We start from the raw sequence: 18,341 nt of genomic DNA on the forward strand, positions 1-18,341 counted from the left end.
TGCGGTCTGCGGCTGACCGCAAAGTTAATTGGGGTCACCCATACAGAGCCCGGTGCTGGTTGTATAAATAAGGGGGAACCCCTGTGCATTTTTTACCCTGTATTTTAACAACCAGGGCCAGCTCAAAGAGCCTGAGGCTGGTTATGCTTAGGAGGGGGGACCCCACACATTTTTTTTCACACTTTTATCTGTTTTAACTCTTTTCATACTGTACACAATGAATCCCTGCATGGATCTCACTGATCCGGCCAGGCTTCATTGTGTTATATCCGGGTGTGTTTTACTCATCACTCCCGTAAAACACTGTCCGCAATAGCATCGACATCGGAAAATACGAAAATCTAAAATTCGGCAGCTTAGTAAATTCCAGTTAATGATTACAAAAAGTTGCAGAAAAATCCGTCCGATAAAATTCGAGTTCAAACTCCCACCAATTCGGCTGAAACACGAATCTTAGTAAATATATATCCCCTGGACTCCATTCTAGTGATGTTACAAGCAGTGGCGTAAGTTTGCCCCAGTTGCCCGGAGGCAAGATAAATATTGGTGCACCCCCCTATATATCATCCGTAAGCCAATAAGATACCGTTTTGAGATCTGAGTAAAACCGAACCCGCTCATCTCTAATTCTAACTATATGAAGCTACTACAAAACCTGTTGCAACTAGGCAGATCTATGTAGTGGTCCAACCACACACTACATAGATCTGCTCAGTCACTCACAATGCTGATTATTTCTCTGACAATTAATTTGCAAGTGTCATATCCAGGATTAGAACCCACAACCTATTACACTGGAAGCATGCACCTTACTGATGGAGATATCTGCTCTTGCATAGGAAGTTTGAGAATTCTAACTATATGAAGTTACTTGTAATTGTCTGAGAAATAACTTTATATAGTTAGAATTCTCATGCTTCCTGTATAGGAGCAAATAGCTCCATCAGTAAGGTGTCTGCTTCCAGTGTATCTATAATAAAGAGGGTGTGATTTGTAAGGTGCAGTGACTAGTGGGGAAATCGGCTACGGAAGAGATACCGGCTGCTGTCAATTAACTTAATTGATTAATGTCGCTGAACACACGGAACAGGAGGAGAGGTGCCCCTCTTCAAAGCTGGAGCCCGGCGGCAGCTGACTCCGTTGCCTCCCAGAGTTCTGCCTCTGGTTACAAGTGAGAAACATCAGGGTTAATTAAGGCCTATTTGGGTGTGACTCACAAGCCAGCTCTTCTTTAGATGTTACCCTCTGTATCTGAGAAATGGATGGCACTCGATATACCGGCTGTTGGGATACCGGCGCTCAGCATACCGGTGCCGGGATCCCAACCGCCGGTATACTGACAACTATTCTCCCTCTTGGGGTGTACACGACACCCCTGGAGGGAGAATAAATAGCGTGGTGCGTGTAGCGTGCCACCATGCCCGCAGCGTGGCGAGACCGTTATGGGCTCTTTTGCGCTCATCCCGCTGCCGGCATTCATAGTACAACACCCTGCAGCTGCCCGAAGAGTCCATAGGACTGACCAGACAGTGCCCTACATCCTAAAAAGCAGAATCTGCAATCCCTTCTGTAGTATGCTGGGGGCCGCCCATCGCAGGGCAAGGTCACCCAGCATGCTAGCTCCCACCTCGCGGCTGCGATTGCAATCCGATTGCGATGCGATTGCAATCGGATTGCGATGCAGCAATTGTATATAACCCCCTGCGTATGCAGTCAGACGCCGCCATTTTTCCCATCGTGTTACGTCACGCAGCTGCCCTGAAAATGCTGCCTACCCCCCATTTTCCGTGTGCCATAACTCCACCTCCGCAATGCTCACGTTTGTCAAAGTGCGGTCGTATCCTTTCGGGATGCGATCGCACTTTGATTGCGTGTGCATGCACTGTGCGGTGCATGTGCAGTGTGACAAAAATTGCTCAATGCGATTTTCAGTACAATGCGTACTGTATTAATAACCCCCATATTCTGTTGTTTGACTGACTACAGGTCATTATATTTCCCTCCTGCAGGCAATCAACATTGGTAGCAAAGAGATACTCATACTCCAACCCTATAATCACCAAGAATAACGTAGTACAATGTGTGCCAAGTACTACAAATTACTGAGGAGTGCAAAATGCTCCTTCCACCACATATTCATAATGTGTGTAACCGCTTACTAACAGTGTCGGACTGGGGCATGTAGGGCACACCGGAGGAATGCAGTGGTAAGGGCCCATGTTTAGGGGTGTGGTCAGTCTGAACAGGGGGTGTGGCCTGCCACCATATTGATTTGACTAACCATTAGAGAGTGCAGCGTCTGGGCCCCTTCATAAATATATACAGTCAATTCAGCTGCTGCATGCATGATAATGTACCAGATTAATAACAGATTAATAACAGCAATGCACTGTAGAAAAGACACCATAGTCCAGTATAAGGTAACATATGTATAATGTATAATTCAAGTGCACAGTCTGGAACCTGATCCTTGGAGGAGGAGATGGGGCCCACCGCTGGTTTCCCCTGTATCCCAGTGGGCCAGTCCAAGCCTGCTTACTAATTAGCACAAGTTGCAAGTGGCAGTAATGACACATAGGGTGGTATTCAAATGATATATCACGCCTAATCTCCTTTCTAAAGTGATCCCCGCTATTGCGCATAACGTGCTCATAGTAATCAGGTTTAGCTGCGTAAAGGGTTGGGTGCCCTCGCTATCCTGGGGGTAGCGAGCTTAAATGATTATACCACACCCGTCAGCAGAAACAGAACTGGTGTGGAAGGGGGTGAAAATAATTGAATACCACCCAGAGAGTACAAATGAGGACAAGTCTAAAGACAAATTAATTGAATTGTTTCTTAGTTACTGTACCTTCTTCGACTTTTTCAAAGTATATTAAAGCCTGAAAGAAAAAGATAAAACTGTTACGACCAAATTTGAGTCCCCTATTACTCTAAGAACTCCAGTCATAATGTCCAGACTAGGGTTCCTACTTGTAAAAATCATAAAATGGGCTTTATTTATCGAGGGCTGTATTTTACTGTGAGTTTGAAATCATCAGTCTAAGCCAACCCACATGCAGTTTCAGTAGCGGATCTTGCCACGGGCAAGCAAGAATTTTGCCCGGGGCGTCGCCTTCCGGAGGGCACCAGCGCCATCCGGAGGGCGCCAGCGCCTTCCGGAGGGCACCGCACCATGGCAAGATCCGCTACTGCTGTGCCCCCCCGCTGTCCCCCCCGCTGGTCCCGCTGTGAAGGGAACTAGATGCTACGCGTCTAGTTTCCCTTCGTGGAGAGGACCTTTGCTGTGCGGTGCACACCGCACAGCATTTCAGCGGCGCTACTCTACTGTACAGGGGGCGTAACTGACCACGCCCCCTGTATGAGGCCACGCCACTATTTCCCGCCCGGGGCGCAAAAAGGGCTAGAACTGGCCCTGTGCACTTTATAGAAAACTGATGACCTTTGCCCTAAACTAGGGGGTGGTGGCAAATGTGCACTTACAGATCCCTGGGCCAATGGTAAGTAGTACTGGCCCTCTACAGTGACCCCTGGCTGATGTGTGCCAGATGAAATACAGGAGAAGTACCATGGAAACAGAAGTAAACATGTACAATTAAGTTTCACAATTATTAACTGTGTCCCCTTTATAATAATCAAATGAATGTGTGCCCATTCTGTTTCAATAATTATAAGGTGTGTCTCCTTATTTTTCCAATAATGTTTTCATCATGTATAATAATACATATTTTGGGGCTTTTTTGGACCCATATTTTCTGCAGTGTAGTGTAGTGGATATACTGTGCTACTTACCTTTATTTATTTATAAATTAACAGTTTCTTATATAGTGCTCTACAGTTGAACAACAGTGATAAAACAAAACTTGGTAATAACAGACAGACATAGAGGTACAGTAGGAAGGCCCTGTTCACAAGCTTACAGTCTTCCACCATCTCCACTAATACTAGTTTTAGACTCGGCCTAATCAATTCTACACTTGTTCTTTCCATGTACAAAATACAAATATGTAACAAGACCCATATCAGATGCAAGCAAGCTTGCATTGTTTTCACCCATATTCTGAGACGGATGGCGGTCATTAGGTCGACATGAGTTAGGTCGACTTACATGGTCGACCCAATGTACACTGCTCAAAAAAATAAAGGGAACACTAAAATAACACATCCTAGATCTGAATGAATGAAATATTCTTATTAAATACTTTGTTCTTTACATAGTTGAATGTGCTGACAACAAAATCACACAAAAATTATCAATGGAAATCAAATTTATTAACCCATGGAGGTCTGGATTTGGAGTCACCCTCAAAATTAAAGTGGAAAAACACACTACAGGCTGATTCAACTTTGACGTAATGTCCTTAAAACAAGTCAAAATGAGGCTCAGTAGTGTGTGTGACCTCCACGTGCCTGTATGATCTCCCTACAATGCCTGGGCATGCTCCTGATGAGGTGGCGTATGGTCTCCTAAGGCATCTCCTCCCAGACCTGGACTAAAGCATCCGCCAACTCCTGGACAGTCTGTGGTGCAACGTGGCGTTGGTGGATAGAGCGAGACATGATGTCCCAGATGTGCTCAATTGGATTCAAGTCTGGGGAACGGGTGGGCCAGTCCATAGCATCAATGACTTTGTCTTGCAGGAACTGCTGGCACACTCCAGCCACATGAGGTCTAGCATTGTCTTGCATTAGAAGGAACCCAGGGCCAGCCGCACCAGCATATGGTCTCACAAGGGGTCTGAGGATCTCATCTCGGTACCTAATGGCAGTCAGGCTACCTCTGGTGAGCACATGGAGGGCTGTGCGGCCCCCCAAAGAAACGCCACCCCACACCATTACTGACCCACTGCCAAACCGGTCATGCTGGAGGATGTTGCAGGCAGCAGAAGTTTCTCCTTGGCGTCTCCAGACTCTGTCACATGTGCTCAGTGAGAGCCTGCTTTCATCTGTGAAGAGCACAGGCCGCAGTGGCGAATTTGCCTATCTTGGTGTTCTCTGGCAAATGTCAAACATCCTGGCCCTCATTCCGAGTTGATCGGTCGCAAGGCGATTTTAGCAGAGTTACACACGCTAAGCCGCCGCCTACTGGGAGTGAATCTTAGCTTCTTAAAATTGCGACCGATGTATTCGCAATATTGCGATTACTAACTACTTAGCAGTTTCAGAGTAGCTCCAGACTTACTCTGCCTGTGCGATCATTTCAGTGCTTGTCGTTCCTGGTTGACGTCACAAACACACCCAGCGTTCGCCCAGGCACTCCCACCGTTTCCCCGGCCACTCCTGCGTTTTTTCCGGAAACGGTAGCGTTTTCAGCCACACGCCCCTGAAACGCCGTGTTTCCGCCCAGTAACACCCATTTCCTGTCAATCACATTACGATCGCCGGAGCGAAGAAAAAGCCGTGAGTAAAAATACTTTCATCATAGTAAAGTTACTTGGCGCAGTCGCAGTGCGAACATTGCGCATGCGTACTAAGCGGATTTTCACTGCGATGCGATGAAAAATACTGAGCGAACAACTCGGAATGAGGGCCCCTGTACGGTGTTGGGCTGTAAGCACAACCCCCACCTGTGGACGTCGGGCCCTCATACCACCCTCATGGAGTCTGTTTCTGATCGTTTGAGTAGACACATGCACATTTGTGGCTTGCTGGAGGTCATTTTGCAGGGCTCTGGCAGTGCTCCTCTTGTTCCTCCTTGTACAAAGGCAGAGGTAGCGGTCCTGCTGCTGGGTTGTTGCCCTCCTACGGCCTCCTCCACGTCTCCTGATGTACTGACCTGTCTCCTGGTAGCGCCTCCATGCTCTGGACACTACGCTGACAGACACAGCAAACCTTCTAGCCATAGCTCGCATTGATGTGCCATCCTGGATGAGCTGCACTACCTGACCACTTCTGTGGGTTGTAGGGAGGTCATACAGGCACGTGGAGGCCACACACACTACTGAGCCTCATTTTTACTTGTTTTAAGGACATTACATCAAAGTTGGATCAGCCTGTAGTGTGTTTTTCCACTTACATTTTGAGTATGACTCCAAATCCAGACCTCCATGGGTTAATAAATGTGATTTCCATTGATAATTTTTGTGTGATTTTGTTGTCAGCACATTCAACTATGTAAAGAACAAAGTATTTAATAAGAATATTTCATTCATTCAGATCTAGGATGTGTTATTTTAGTGTTCCCTTTATTTTTTTGAGCAGTGTATGTTGACCTAATGAACCACACCCTTCTGAGACAGCCAACAGCTAGGAAGGTTTGGGGGCTGGTACAATGCTTCTGTATGTGTTATGGCAGCAAGTCTGTTCAGTCCACAGGTAGATGTAACACCAGACCTCATCTCAATAACCTCTATTGTTTTACCTCTAAAAGTGTGTGATATTTATTTATTGGGTTTCCTAAATAAGTAAGTGGATCAGTTTACCCTTCTGTACCACCCAAACCACCAAACTGCATCCTTACAAGTAGTAGTAGTAACTCTTTACCTGCTACATACTGTATGACAATAAGCATTGTACAGTAGGTCTATAAACAAGCCCTGCAACCACAGATGTCGGGGTGAGAGAAGAGGACAAGAAAGGACAAGGTGTAAAGGAAAGATCTGATATTGATATATTTTGAGAATAAGTGAAAGACAGTGAGAAATAAAAACTTTGTGTATATACAGTAAGTAACATTACCTCCTCAAATGTTGATGATGGCGGAGTTGCAAACAGTGCTGCGGCAAGTTTCGCCTGGTACCATGGCAGGTCAGCTAACATATAGCACCTTGACACCACAAATAAGTAAATAATGCAGCTTGTAAGATAAGATACAGTAACTTCTCACACAGCTAAACACATAGGGCTCCCCTTTGCGAATGCCGGGATCCACGTGACTGCTGTCTCTAGGAGAGCTGCCACCCAATCAGCAGCCGATTCCGGAAGGAGAAGCCCGCTGATTGGCTGTGAGCAGCCAGACTGTCAATCAACACTTCCCCACTGAAATTAATGGTGGGAACTGCTAGATTATAAGAGGTCAGCCTAGCAGTTCCCAGCTTTAGGTAAGCTGTTCACTGCCGGAATAAGGCGCCAACTACGGTATATTGTTATATCCCCCCTCCCTGTACTATAAGGTGCTGCATAGGTTGTTATTATTATTATTATCCTTTATTTATATGGCACCACAAGGGTCCCGCAGCGCCCAATTACATACAGTAAATACAGTAAACAAATAATCAAAACAGGAAAACATAACTACATCACCAGATGACACTGAAATAAGTATCAGGTGGCAGAAGACAGCAGAATTTGGTAATTATTAAAGTAAGAAAAGGATAAGCACATGACGGAAGAGGGCCCTACTCATGAGAGCTTACATTCTAAAGGGGAGGGGTAGACAGACCGGGGTGACACAGACGGGGTACATAGAGAGCATGGACCAGAGGGTTAGGATGAGATTTGGCTGGGTTTGGTAAAGAAGTGGGTCTTGAGAGCTCTTTGAAGTTTTGTAGAGAGGTGGAGAGTCTGAGGGGGAGAGGTAGAGAATTCCAGAGAAAGGGAGCAGCACGTAAAAAATCTTAGAGGTAGGAGTGAGAGGAAGTAATCAGCAGGCAGGAGAGTCGGCGTGCATTAGCGGAGCGAAGAGGACGGGTGGGAGTGTAAAGGGAGATAAGGTCAGAGATGTAAATGGGAGAGGAGTGGGTGAGGGCTTTGTAAGTGAGAGTGAGAAGCCTGAAAGGGAAGGGAAGCCAGTGAAGGTATTGTAAGAAAGGGGAGGTGGACATAGTACATTTGGTAAGGTTGCATAGTACCATAAAAACGGACATGTACTGTACATTAAACTTCTAATTGAGAAAATCAATGTTTTTGTTTTACATACCAAAGGCCAAGGAGGTGAATAGAGGTGGCATCTTTGGGATTCAGGTCAATCGCTCTCTGTAATTAAATTTCCCAGATTTATTCACAGTACTTACAACCCTGCACCCTTCACTTACATTTTTTGGGATGTGTAAAGTCAATCTCATGATTTTGTTCTTATATAACCAAACTAGCCCCATCCATCAGTCACTGCACCTGTAAGTGGTCCTTTACGCTGTATGCATTTCCAATTTTCACTTTGGCGCCTTCATAGTCTCCAGCATCACTGAGGCATATCGCATACCACTGTAACAGAGACGGAAGGACTTTATACAGAATGATGTTTGATGATAGAAACTAAACAACCTACTAAAAAAGTCAAGATTATGGGGCTGATGCAGAGTAGCATGGAAGTCTGTTTTGCGGCTGGATCTTGTGGCTTTCAGTACTCCAGAGCCGTAGAAACATATCTATGTATAATGCAGAGCCGTACTCATCTCAGTAACAACTCCACTCTATGCTGAGTAGGTGTAACTGGATGCTAAAGTGAAGTTTCGGAAGCTTAGTGCATATTGGGGGTCATTCCGACCCGTTCGCTCTCTGCGTTTTACGCAGCACAGCGAATGAGTCCCTGCTGCTCATGCACCGGCGCCTTTGTGCACCTGCGCATGCGGGACAGCCGACGGCCGTGGCAGGACAGCGATCGCCTCTGCCTGATTGACAGGCAGAGGCGATAGATGGGCGGGAGGGGGCGAAACGGCAACGTTTGGCCACCGTTTCGTAGGCGCAATCCGGCCAACGCAGGCGTGGCCGGACCGAATGGGGGGGGGGGGACCGCAGCAGCTGTGTGACGCCATACGCAGCCTCTGCGGGCCAGGGAGCGAGGAGTAGCTCCCGGCCAGCTCGCTAAAGCTGCGCTGGCCGGGAGTCTCTCCTGAAGTGCAAAGGCATCGCCGCTGTGCGACGCCTTTGCACTTCTGCGAGGGGGGGGGCGGACTGACATGTGGGGCGGACTAGCCACGTGCTGGGCGTCCCCCCGCATGTCAGGAAAGTTGATTGTAGCTGTGCAAAATTCTGCACAGCTACGATCAACTCGGAATGACCCCCATTGTGGGCATGGAGGTGGAATTGCAGGCCAAGCAGTGATGGGCATATGCAGAGCCAGGTCTAATTTCTGCCAGGTCTCTAGTTGCACCAAATAGCCTCTCTTGACACTCCAGGGTCTGTGTGACACAGCCATGCTAACTGTCCTGTTCGCTGAAAATGTGCATCTTATTCACACTGCTAAAACAGCCACAAGTGATAAACTACATTGCTAACATACTGGTACATCTGTGTGTGACGGAGTCTCAGATCTGTTTAAAAAGGGTTCTGATACGAGCTGTTTACCAATTTCTGTGCGAGAAAAGTCACACCCTAGCATCTCTGGTACACTGCGTGGCTTTGTCTGTGGCTGTGATGTGACTAGGACACAAAATCTGAAAATTGATTTGCTGCGCTACCCATGTGGGAGGGTCACGCCAAGCATCTCGCGCCATATGGCACAAAGACAACAGGTATAAGACGACCAAATTTAGTTTCCTGAGCGCAGTGCGGCTGACTTGGGTGTAACTATGAATTCACCCCAGTATCAGTAGAATGAATCCCAATTTGTGTTTTTACAAGTTTTATGATGTCAAAAATACAGTATAACCCTAAACCCGTCTCTGCTTATTTCATGTTTCTAATGATATAACAGAATCTTTTCATAAATATTTGCTATACCCATTGTGACTAGAATTAAGCATGTTTTAGTTACTTCATTTGGACATACATTTTATTGTCCTAGCCCACTATTGTGGAATATGCAGCCTGCAGGAATATGCTAGAATATGAGCTGATCCCACACTTATGGCTCAATCCAAGTAGGTGTGAGTTGCCATTTTCTCAGCGAATCTGCTTTGCCCTGGAGGCAGTAGCAGCCGCACCACCAGCACCTACTGTGCCTACGCCTATGTCCGTTCATAGAGTTCTAAGTCCTCCGAAAAATGACAGCAGTCTCTCTGAGAAGGACAACAGACTTGGGACTGAGGGAAAGGGCAGCAACCCAAAATGCTAAGTATGGGGGCACAGATAAGGCACACCATAAGGACTAGACATATACATATATTAAGTGAATTGGAAAATAGTCTAGTAAGACTACTACAATAGGCAATAGCAGATCTTAATAAGTAATCTGTACCGATAAGATCATATATAATGGGCCCTACACATATGGCGATGTGCCGCCGAGATGCCCGACGGCCGATACGGGCGACCCGGCGGCGGGGGGCAGTGACGGGGGGAGTGAAGTTTCTTCACTCCCCCCGTCACCCGGCTCCATAGACGTGCAGGCAAATATGGCCTGCATGCACAGCCGACGGGGGACCAGCGATGAACGAGCGCAGGGCCGCGCATCGTTCATCGCTGGAGCCTCCACACTGAAAGATATGAATGAGTTCTCGTTCATTTATGAACGAGATCGTTCATATCTTTCAAAAAATCGGCATGTGTGTAGGGCCTAAAAGTCGCTGTAGTTGCCGGCATCTGCAGAAGACAGATTTACTACTTGCGAGACTCAGTTCAGCTAATGTGGGGGTGTGTGTGTCTGCAAGTGGAATCCTGTGCCACCCATTAATGTAAGCCAACAGCTGCAGGTGTCATCAGGCCTGATTCAGAGATGTAAGTCAGCTCGATGTTATTAGCTCTGCGCATTTGCAGGTCCTGCTCAGTAACGTCACTAGCAAGCCCCAAAAGCTGCAGTATAATTGTCATGCTGCTGGCATTTGGGGGAAGCGACAGGAAGCACCCCCAAAAAGTTGGGCGTATTGGCACCATTTCCTGGGCTTGCCAAAGCCAGTGGCTGCATCCTTGGATGCAACTTCAGTGTTTCCGGGAACGTGAATTACCCAACCATACTGTGTAACCTGTGATGAGCGATGTTCACGCAGATGATCCAATGTTGTGTCTTGAGATGAAGCAGTAGATCACTAAGCCGTCTTTCTACTACAGATGCCTCCACCTGCTTTTACATGTGACCATAGCCACTGTGTACAAAAACACCTGTGTCCATCTCTAAATCAGGCCCATCATTAGCATCTGCATCTGCACCAGCCCCATGCTACAGTAGGTGCAAGAGATCCGTCAGAAACAGGCTCCCTTTCCTCGTACACACCACTCAGAGGCCCAGATTTATCAAGGTTCGGAGAGTGATAAATTGCACAGTGATAAAGTACCACCCAATCAGCTCCTAACTGCCATGCTACAGGCTGTGTTTGAAAAATGACAGTTAGAAGCTGATTGATTGGTACTTTATCACTGTGCAATTTATCACTCTCCAAGGCTTGATAAATTTGAGCCAGAGTCTCAAAGAACTTTTGATACACACCCAGGACACTCACACAAGTCAGGGCAGTTCAGTACACTTGCATTGTCGCCCAGTTCTCTACACAAAATTCCCTATTTCATGGAAAGACAGATCCGGGAAAGAGCCATCCGACATCTACATTTGTGTTGCATGTTCCAGCAGGGTCAACACTTTTTTCAGTGACAGAAGGATCACATATTTCCGTGCAATAGCATGAGCCTAGAGGTTGGTGACATGTACAATCATGATGACATTGCCAAACATAGGCATTATGGATAAGCCAGTTCTAGTGAAGAAGGCGGAAAAGCTCTGCACCCCTCCAATATCTGCCATGTTACAGGCTGTGTTTGAAAAATAACAGTAAGGAGCTGGTTAGCTGGTACTTTATCTCCATCCACTTTATCTCTCCCCAAGGTTTAGTACATAGGGGCTAATGCAGGTTGATCGCAGATTATGATCCAACCGGAATTATTACGATCGTCCTGCGGGCACATGTGTAGCGCCCGTCCAGCGCATGTGCCCATACTTTCTGCGGGGGTGCACAGAAAATGCGATCGCCTCTGCCTGTCAATCAAGGGCATAAATTCTCAGTTTACAGGGCTGAGACGGAGCATTGCGGGGGCGGTGCGGTGCGAATGGGAGCGCGCCGGGGGGCGTAATCGCAGCAGCTGCGAGACGTCACACGCAGCCGCCGCGATCGGGAACATGGCGGCAGAAGGCATCATCTATTTCTGCTAACAAGCAGATATTGCGATGCGTTCGCAAATTCTGCTTGATGAGGGGGGCGGAGGCGGTGGTCAGCATGCGATGGGTGGCCCCCAGCATGCTAGCAAAAGGACAGGCCCATAGACCGCTAAGTCCCTCTTCCAATTAACCAGACAGCAGTTACAATAATAAAACCAATGATGCTGCTCTTTTGACGATATCAACCAATACAATATTAGTCATTTTACCATGTCAGAAAATAACCTCATTACAGTATATAACATGGACCTTATGAGCTGCTGAACAGGACTCGTCTATTTCCAGTGCTTTTCTTGCAAAGTGTAGAGCTTCATAAATCAATCGCTTCTTCTCAGCGGCTCCAGTTGTGCCAAGTTGACTTAGACCATGAGAAGCCTGGGACAGCCGCCAGAGAAGTTCAGGGTCTTCGCTGAAAATTAAGTTTGTTATACAAGACTGTCACATGCAGCTGCGTTTATCTTCATAGAGTCAGTTAAACATCATAGGTTATCATTACTTGTTGGTGCTTAGGATATACCCTTCCAAATTTCAATCTATTTGTAACAACTGCATCTTCCTTTAGTTGTTCCAACCAGGAATTGTAGAAGGACTGGCAAACAAGAGTACAGTTTCTCAAGGAGGCTAGAAGAAAGCATTTATTGGCAGTCAGGGAATATGTAACCTTCCCAACAAGAAGTGTTCTGGAGCTAGGGGAGGACTAAGAAATAAGCACAGCGCTGCTATGAGAGCCTCCTTCTCTGTCAAAACCTCACGCATTTATACTGTACATTTGGCTTTTCTTAAGGCCTACATCCTCAGATGAACACCTGAATCTCTACTACCAGACTCCTGAAGCCCAGCACAGTCTTACAGCATGACCCATGTCCTTGGATGATTTTTTTCACTGCACTCTCCATCTAAAGAGTGATTTCCTTAATGATTTCAACCAAAACTAGTCTTCAGCCTGTTGCAACCACCTGTTATCTTCTCTACCCACGAATCCTGTTAGACCCTCTTCAGTTCATACTCTTGCTTCTTAGACTTCAATTCTCAGACAAGCAATCAATGCCTCACTACCATATCTTCATTGTTATTCACCTGATCTGCCATGTTATTCATCTGGATTACCACTTACCTCTACCTGCACTACACTACACTTTATGCTGCTCATCATACTCTCCTCCCTCCCATACTATCTTACCTTGCCTGTCCCCATTCAACCCTATCATTTATGCTCAATGGGGGTGATTCCGAGTTGTTCGCTCGCTTGCTGCTTTTAGCAGCATTGCACACGGTAAGCCGCCACCTACTGGGAGTGTATCTTAGCATAGCAGAATTGCGAATGAAAGCTTTGCTAATTTTCTCGTAACGATTACCCCGCAGTTTCTGAGTAGCTCCAGACTTACTCAGCCATTGCAACCAGCTCAGTCCTTTTCGTTCCTGGTTTGACGTCACAAACACACCCAGCGTTTGCCCAACCACTCCCCCGTTTCTCCAGACACTCCCGCGTTTTGGAACTCGAACGCCTGCGTTTTTCCGTACACTCCCAGAAAACGGCCAGTTTCCGCCCAGAAACACCCACTTCCTGTCAATCACACTACGATCACCACAGCGATGAAAAAGCTTAGTTATGCCGTGAGTAAAATACCTAACTTTTGTGTAAAATAACTAAGCGCATGCGCTCTGCGAACCTTGCGCATGCGCAGTAAGCGAGTAATCGCAGCATAGCGAAAATTGGCAACGAGCGAACAACTCGGAATGACCCCCAATATCCTTACCATCTCCAAGCTACCTATCACTGTAACGCACCCGCCTGGAATTTTTACTATTTAGCATCCTGAGCTTTAAGAGCTTACTACTTACTAGCTTATATAGCTCAGCTTCAGCCTGAACCTATTTCTCCTGGATGCCAATTCAAAAGCTATTAGGATAAGTGATATATATAACTAATATTTTTATCCCAAAATGTTTTATATTTTACAAAAGTTTTACAGTAAACCTCCCTTACTTTAGATGGGAGATTCGGAGATGATGGTTTTGTCCCTCATTCCCATCTTTATTCCAATCCAGCAGGCAGTTGGGGATGTAGGCTCTCAGTTGGGGATGTACTGTAGACTGGCAGTTGGGGATGTACTGTAGGCTAGCAGTTGGGGATGTACTGTAGGCAGGCAGTTGGGGATGTACTGTAGGCAGGCAGTTGGGGATGTACTGTAGGCAGGCAGTTGGGGATGTACTGTAGGCAGGCAGTTGGAGATGCACTGTAGGCTGGCAGTTGGAGATGCACTGTAGGCTGGCAGTTGGGGATGTATTGTAGGCTGGCAGTAGGGGATGTACTGTAGGCAGACAATTGGAGATCTACTGTAGGCTGATAGTTGGGGATGTACTGTAGGCTGGCAGTTGGGGATGTACTGTAGGCTAGCAGTTGGGGATGTACTGTAGGCTGGCAGTTGGGGATGTACTGTAGGCAGACAATTGGAGATCTACTGTAGGCTCATAGCTGGGGATGTACTGTAGGCTGGCAGTTGGGGATGTACTATAGGCTAGCAGTTGGGGATGTACTGTAAGAAGGCAGTTGGGAAAGTACTGCAGGTTGGCAATTGTGGATGTACTGTGGGCTGGCAGTTGGAGATCTACTCTAAGCTGGCAGTTGGGGATATACTGTAGGCCGGCAGTTGGGTATGTACTGTAGGCTGGCAGTTGGGGATGTAGGATGTCAGATGGGGAAGGAATGTAGGCTAGCAGTATGTGATGTACTGTAGGCTGGCAGTTGGGGGTGTACTGTAGGCTGCCAGTTGGGGATGTACTGTAGGCTGTCAGTTTGGGATGTACCATAGGCTGGCAGTTGGGGATGTAGGATGGCAGATGGGGAAGGACTGTAGGCTAGCAGTAGGTGATGTACTGTAGGCTGGCCGTTGGGGGTGTACTGTAGGCTGCCAGTTGGGGATGTACTGTAGGCTGCCAGTTGGGGATGTACTGTAGGCTCACAGTTGGGGATGTAGGATGGCAGATGGGGAAGGACTGTAGGCTAGCAGTAGGTGATGTACTGTAGGCTGGCAGTTGGGGGTGTACTGTAGGCTGCCAGTTGGGGATGTACTGTAGGCTGTCAGTTTGGGATGTACCGTAGGCTGGCAGTTGGGGATGTAGTCTGGCAGTTGGGGATGTACTGTAGACAGGCAGTTGGGGATGTACTGTAGGTTGTCATTTGCAGATGTACTGTAGACTGGCAGTTGGCGATATACTGTAGGCTGGCAGTTGGGGATGTACTGTAGGCAGACATTTGGAGATCTACTGTAGGCTGGTTGTTGGAGATGTACTGTAGGCTGTCAGTTGGGGATGTACTGTAGGCTGGCAGTTGGGGATGTAGGATGGCAGATGGGGAAGGACTGTAGGCTAGCAGTAGGTGATGTACTGTAGGCTGGCAGTTGGGGATGTAGGCTGACAGTTGGTGATGTACTGTAGACAGGCAGTTGGGGATGTACTGTAGACAGGCAGTTGGGGATGTACTGTATGCTGGCAGTTGAGAATGTACTGCAGGCAGGCAGCTGGGGGTGTACTGTAGGCAGGCAGATGGGGATGTACTGTAAGCAGACAATTTGAGATCTACTGTAGGCTGGCAGTTGGGGATGTACTGTAGACTGGCAGTTGGGGATGTACTGTAGGAAGACATTTGGAGATCTACTGTAGGCTGTTTGTTGGGGATGTACTGTAGGCTGGCAGTTGGGGATGTACTGTAAGCTGGCAGTTGGAGATCTGCTGTAGGCTAGTAGTTGGGGACATACTGTAGGCTGGCAGTTGGGGATGTACTGTAAGCTGGCAGTTGGAGATCTGCTGTAGGCTAGTAGTTGGGGACATACTGTAGGCTGGCAGTTGGGGATGTACTGTAAGCAGGCAGTCTGGAAAGTACTATAGGCTGGTTGTTGAGATTGTACTGTAGGCTGGCAGTTGGGGATGTACTGTATGCTGGCAATTGGGGATGTAGACTGGCAGTTGGGGATGTACTGTAGGCTGGTTGTTGAGATTGTACTGTAGGCTGGCAGTTGGGGATGTACTGTAGGCTGGCAGTTGCGGATGTAGGCTGGCAGTTGGGGATGTACTGAAGGCTAGCAGTTGGGGATGTACTGTGGGCTGGCAGTTGGAGCTCTACTGCAGGCTGGCAGTTGTGGATTTACTGTAGGCTGGCAGTTGGAGATCTACTGTAGGCTGGCAGTTGGAGATCTACTGTAGGCTGGCAGTTGTGGATTTCCTGTGGGCTGGCAGTTGAGGATGTACTGTAGGCCAGCAGTTGGGGATGTACTGTAGACAGGCAGTTGGGGATGTACTGTAGACAGGCAGTTGGGGATGTACTGTAGACAGGCAGATGGGGATGTACTGTAGACAGGCAGATGGGGATGTACTGTAGACAGGCAGTTGGGGATGTACTGTAAGCTGGCTGTTGGTGATGTACTGTAGGCTGGCAGTTGGTGATGTACTGTAGGCTGGCAGTTGGGGATGTACTGTAGGCTGGTAGTTGGGGATGTACTGTAGGCTGGCAGTTGGGGATGTACTGCAGACTGTCAGTTGGCGATATACTATAGGCTGGCAGTTGGGGATGTACTGTAGGCAGACATTTGGAGATCTACTGTAGGCTGGTTGTTGGGGATGTACTGTAGGCTGGCAGTTGGGGATGTACTGTAGGCTGGCAGTTGGGGATATACGCTGGCAGTTAGGGATGTACTGTATGCTGGCAGTTGGAGATGTACTGTAGACGGCAGCTGGGGATGTACTGTAGTCTGGCCATTGGAGATCTACTCTAGGCTGGTAGTTAAGGACGTACTGTATGCTGGCAGTTGGGGATGTACTGAAGACAAGCAGTTGGGGTGTACTGTAGACAGGCAATTGGGGATGTACTGTAGACAGGCAGTTGGGGATGTACTATAGTCTGGCAGTTGGGGATGTACTGTAGGCTGTCAGTTGGGGATGTACTGTATGCTGGCAGTTGGAGATGTACTGTAGACAGGCAGATGGCGGTGTACTGTAGGCTGGCAGCTGGGGATGTACTGTAGGCTGGCCATTGGAGATCTACTGTAGGCTAGTAGTTAAGGAGGTACTGTATGCTGGCAGTTGGGGATGTACTGAAGACGAGCAGTTGGGGATGTACTGTATGCTGGCAGTTGGGGATGTACCGTAGACAGGCAGTTGGGGATGTACTGTAGGCTGGCAGTTGGGGATGTACTGTAGGCTGGCAGTTGGGGATGTACTGTAGGCTGGCAGTTGGGGATGTAGGCTGGCAGTTGGGAATGTACTGTAACCAGGCAGTTGGGAAAGTACTGTAGGTTGGCAGTTGTGGATTTACTGTGGACTGGCAGATGAAGATCTACTGTGGGCTGGCAGTTGGGGATGTACTGTAGGCTGGCCATTGGAGATCTACTCTAGGCTGGTAGTTAAGGACGTACTGTATGCTGGCAGTTGGGGATGTACTGAAGACAAGCAGTTGGGGTGTACTGTAGACAGGCAATTGGGGATGTACTGTAGACAGGCAGTTGGGGATGTACTATAGTCTGGCAGTTGGGGATGTACTGTAGGCTGTCAGTTGGGGATGTACTGTATGCTGGCAGTTGGAGATGTACTGTAGACAGGCAGATGGCGGTGTACTGTAGGCTGGCAGCTGGGGATGTACTGTAGGCTGGCCATTGGAGATCTACTGTAGGCTGGTAGTTAAGGAGGTACTGTATGCTGGCAGTTGGGGATGTACTGAAGACGAGCAGTTGGGGATGTACTGTATGCTGGCAGTTGTGGATGTACTGTAGACAGGCAGTTGGGGATGTACTGTAGGCTGGCAGTTGGGGATGTACTGTAGGCTGGCAGTTGGGGATGTAGGCTGGCAGTTGGGAATGTACTGTAACCAGGCAGTTGGGAAAGTACTGTAGGTTGGCAGTTGTGGATTTACTGTGTACTGGCAGATGAAGATCTACTGTGGGCTGGCAGTTGGGGATGTACTGTAGGCAAACATTTGGAGATCTACTGTGGGCTGGCAGTTGGGGATGTACTGTAGGCTGGCAGTTGGGGGATGTACTGTATGCTGGCAGTTGGAGATGTACTGTAGACAGGCAGCTGGGGGTGTACTGTAGGCTGGCAGTTGGGGATGTACTGTAGGCAGACAATTGGAGATCTACTCTAGCCTGGTAGTTGGGGATGTACTGTAGACTGGCAGTTGGGGATGTACTGTAGGCTAGCAGTTGGGGATGTGCTGTAGGCTAGCAGTTGGGGATGTACTGTAGGCTAGCAGTTGGGGATGTAGAGTGGGCTGGCAGTTGGAGATCTACTGTAAACTGGCAGTTGGGATATACTGTAGGCCGGCAGTTGGAGATGTACTGTAGGCTGGCAGTTGGGGATGTACAGTAGGCTGGCAGTTGGGGAT

General features: G+C 47.9%; 1 protein-coding gene across 4 annotated transcripts in view; it reads right to left on the reverse strand.

The window, feature by feature from the left end:
- The window catches only part of RMDN1 (regulator of microtubule dynamics 1), a 233,823-nt gene that overhangs the window by 19,616 nt on the left and 195,866 nt on the right, over nucleotides 1-18,341 (reverse strand). For all 4 annotated transcript variants that reach the window (XM_063924061.1, XM_063924063.1, XM_063924062.1 and 1 more), the window contains exons 5-9: nucleotides 12,215-12,374; nucleotides 8,053-8,142; nucleotides 7,859-7,914; nucleotides 6,679-6,766; nucleotides 2,852-2,882 (exon numbers count right to left, since the gene is read on the reverse strand). In XM_063924061.1, the coding sequence (XP_063780131.1) occupies nucleotides 2,852-2,882; nucleotides 6,679-6,766; nucleotides 7,859-7,914; nucleotides 8,053-8,142; nucleotides 12,215-12,374 (425 nt within the window). The remainder of the gene's footprint in view (nucleotides 1-2,851; nucleotides 2,883-6,678; nucleotides 6,767-7,858; nucleotides 7,915-8,052; nucleotides 8,143-12,214; nucleotides 12,375-18,341) is intronic.

Source organism: Pseudophryne corroboree, chromosome 5, assembly GCF_028390025.1.
Source record: "Pseudophryne corroboree isolate aPseCor3 chromosome 5, aPseCor3.hap2, whole genome shotgun sequence".
NCBI classification, from domain to species: Eukaryota; Metazoa; Chordata; class Amphibia; order Anura; family Myobatrachidae; genus Pseudophryne; species Pseudophryne corroboree.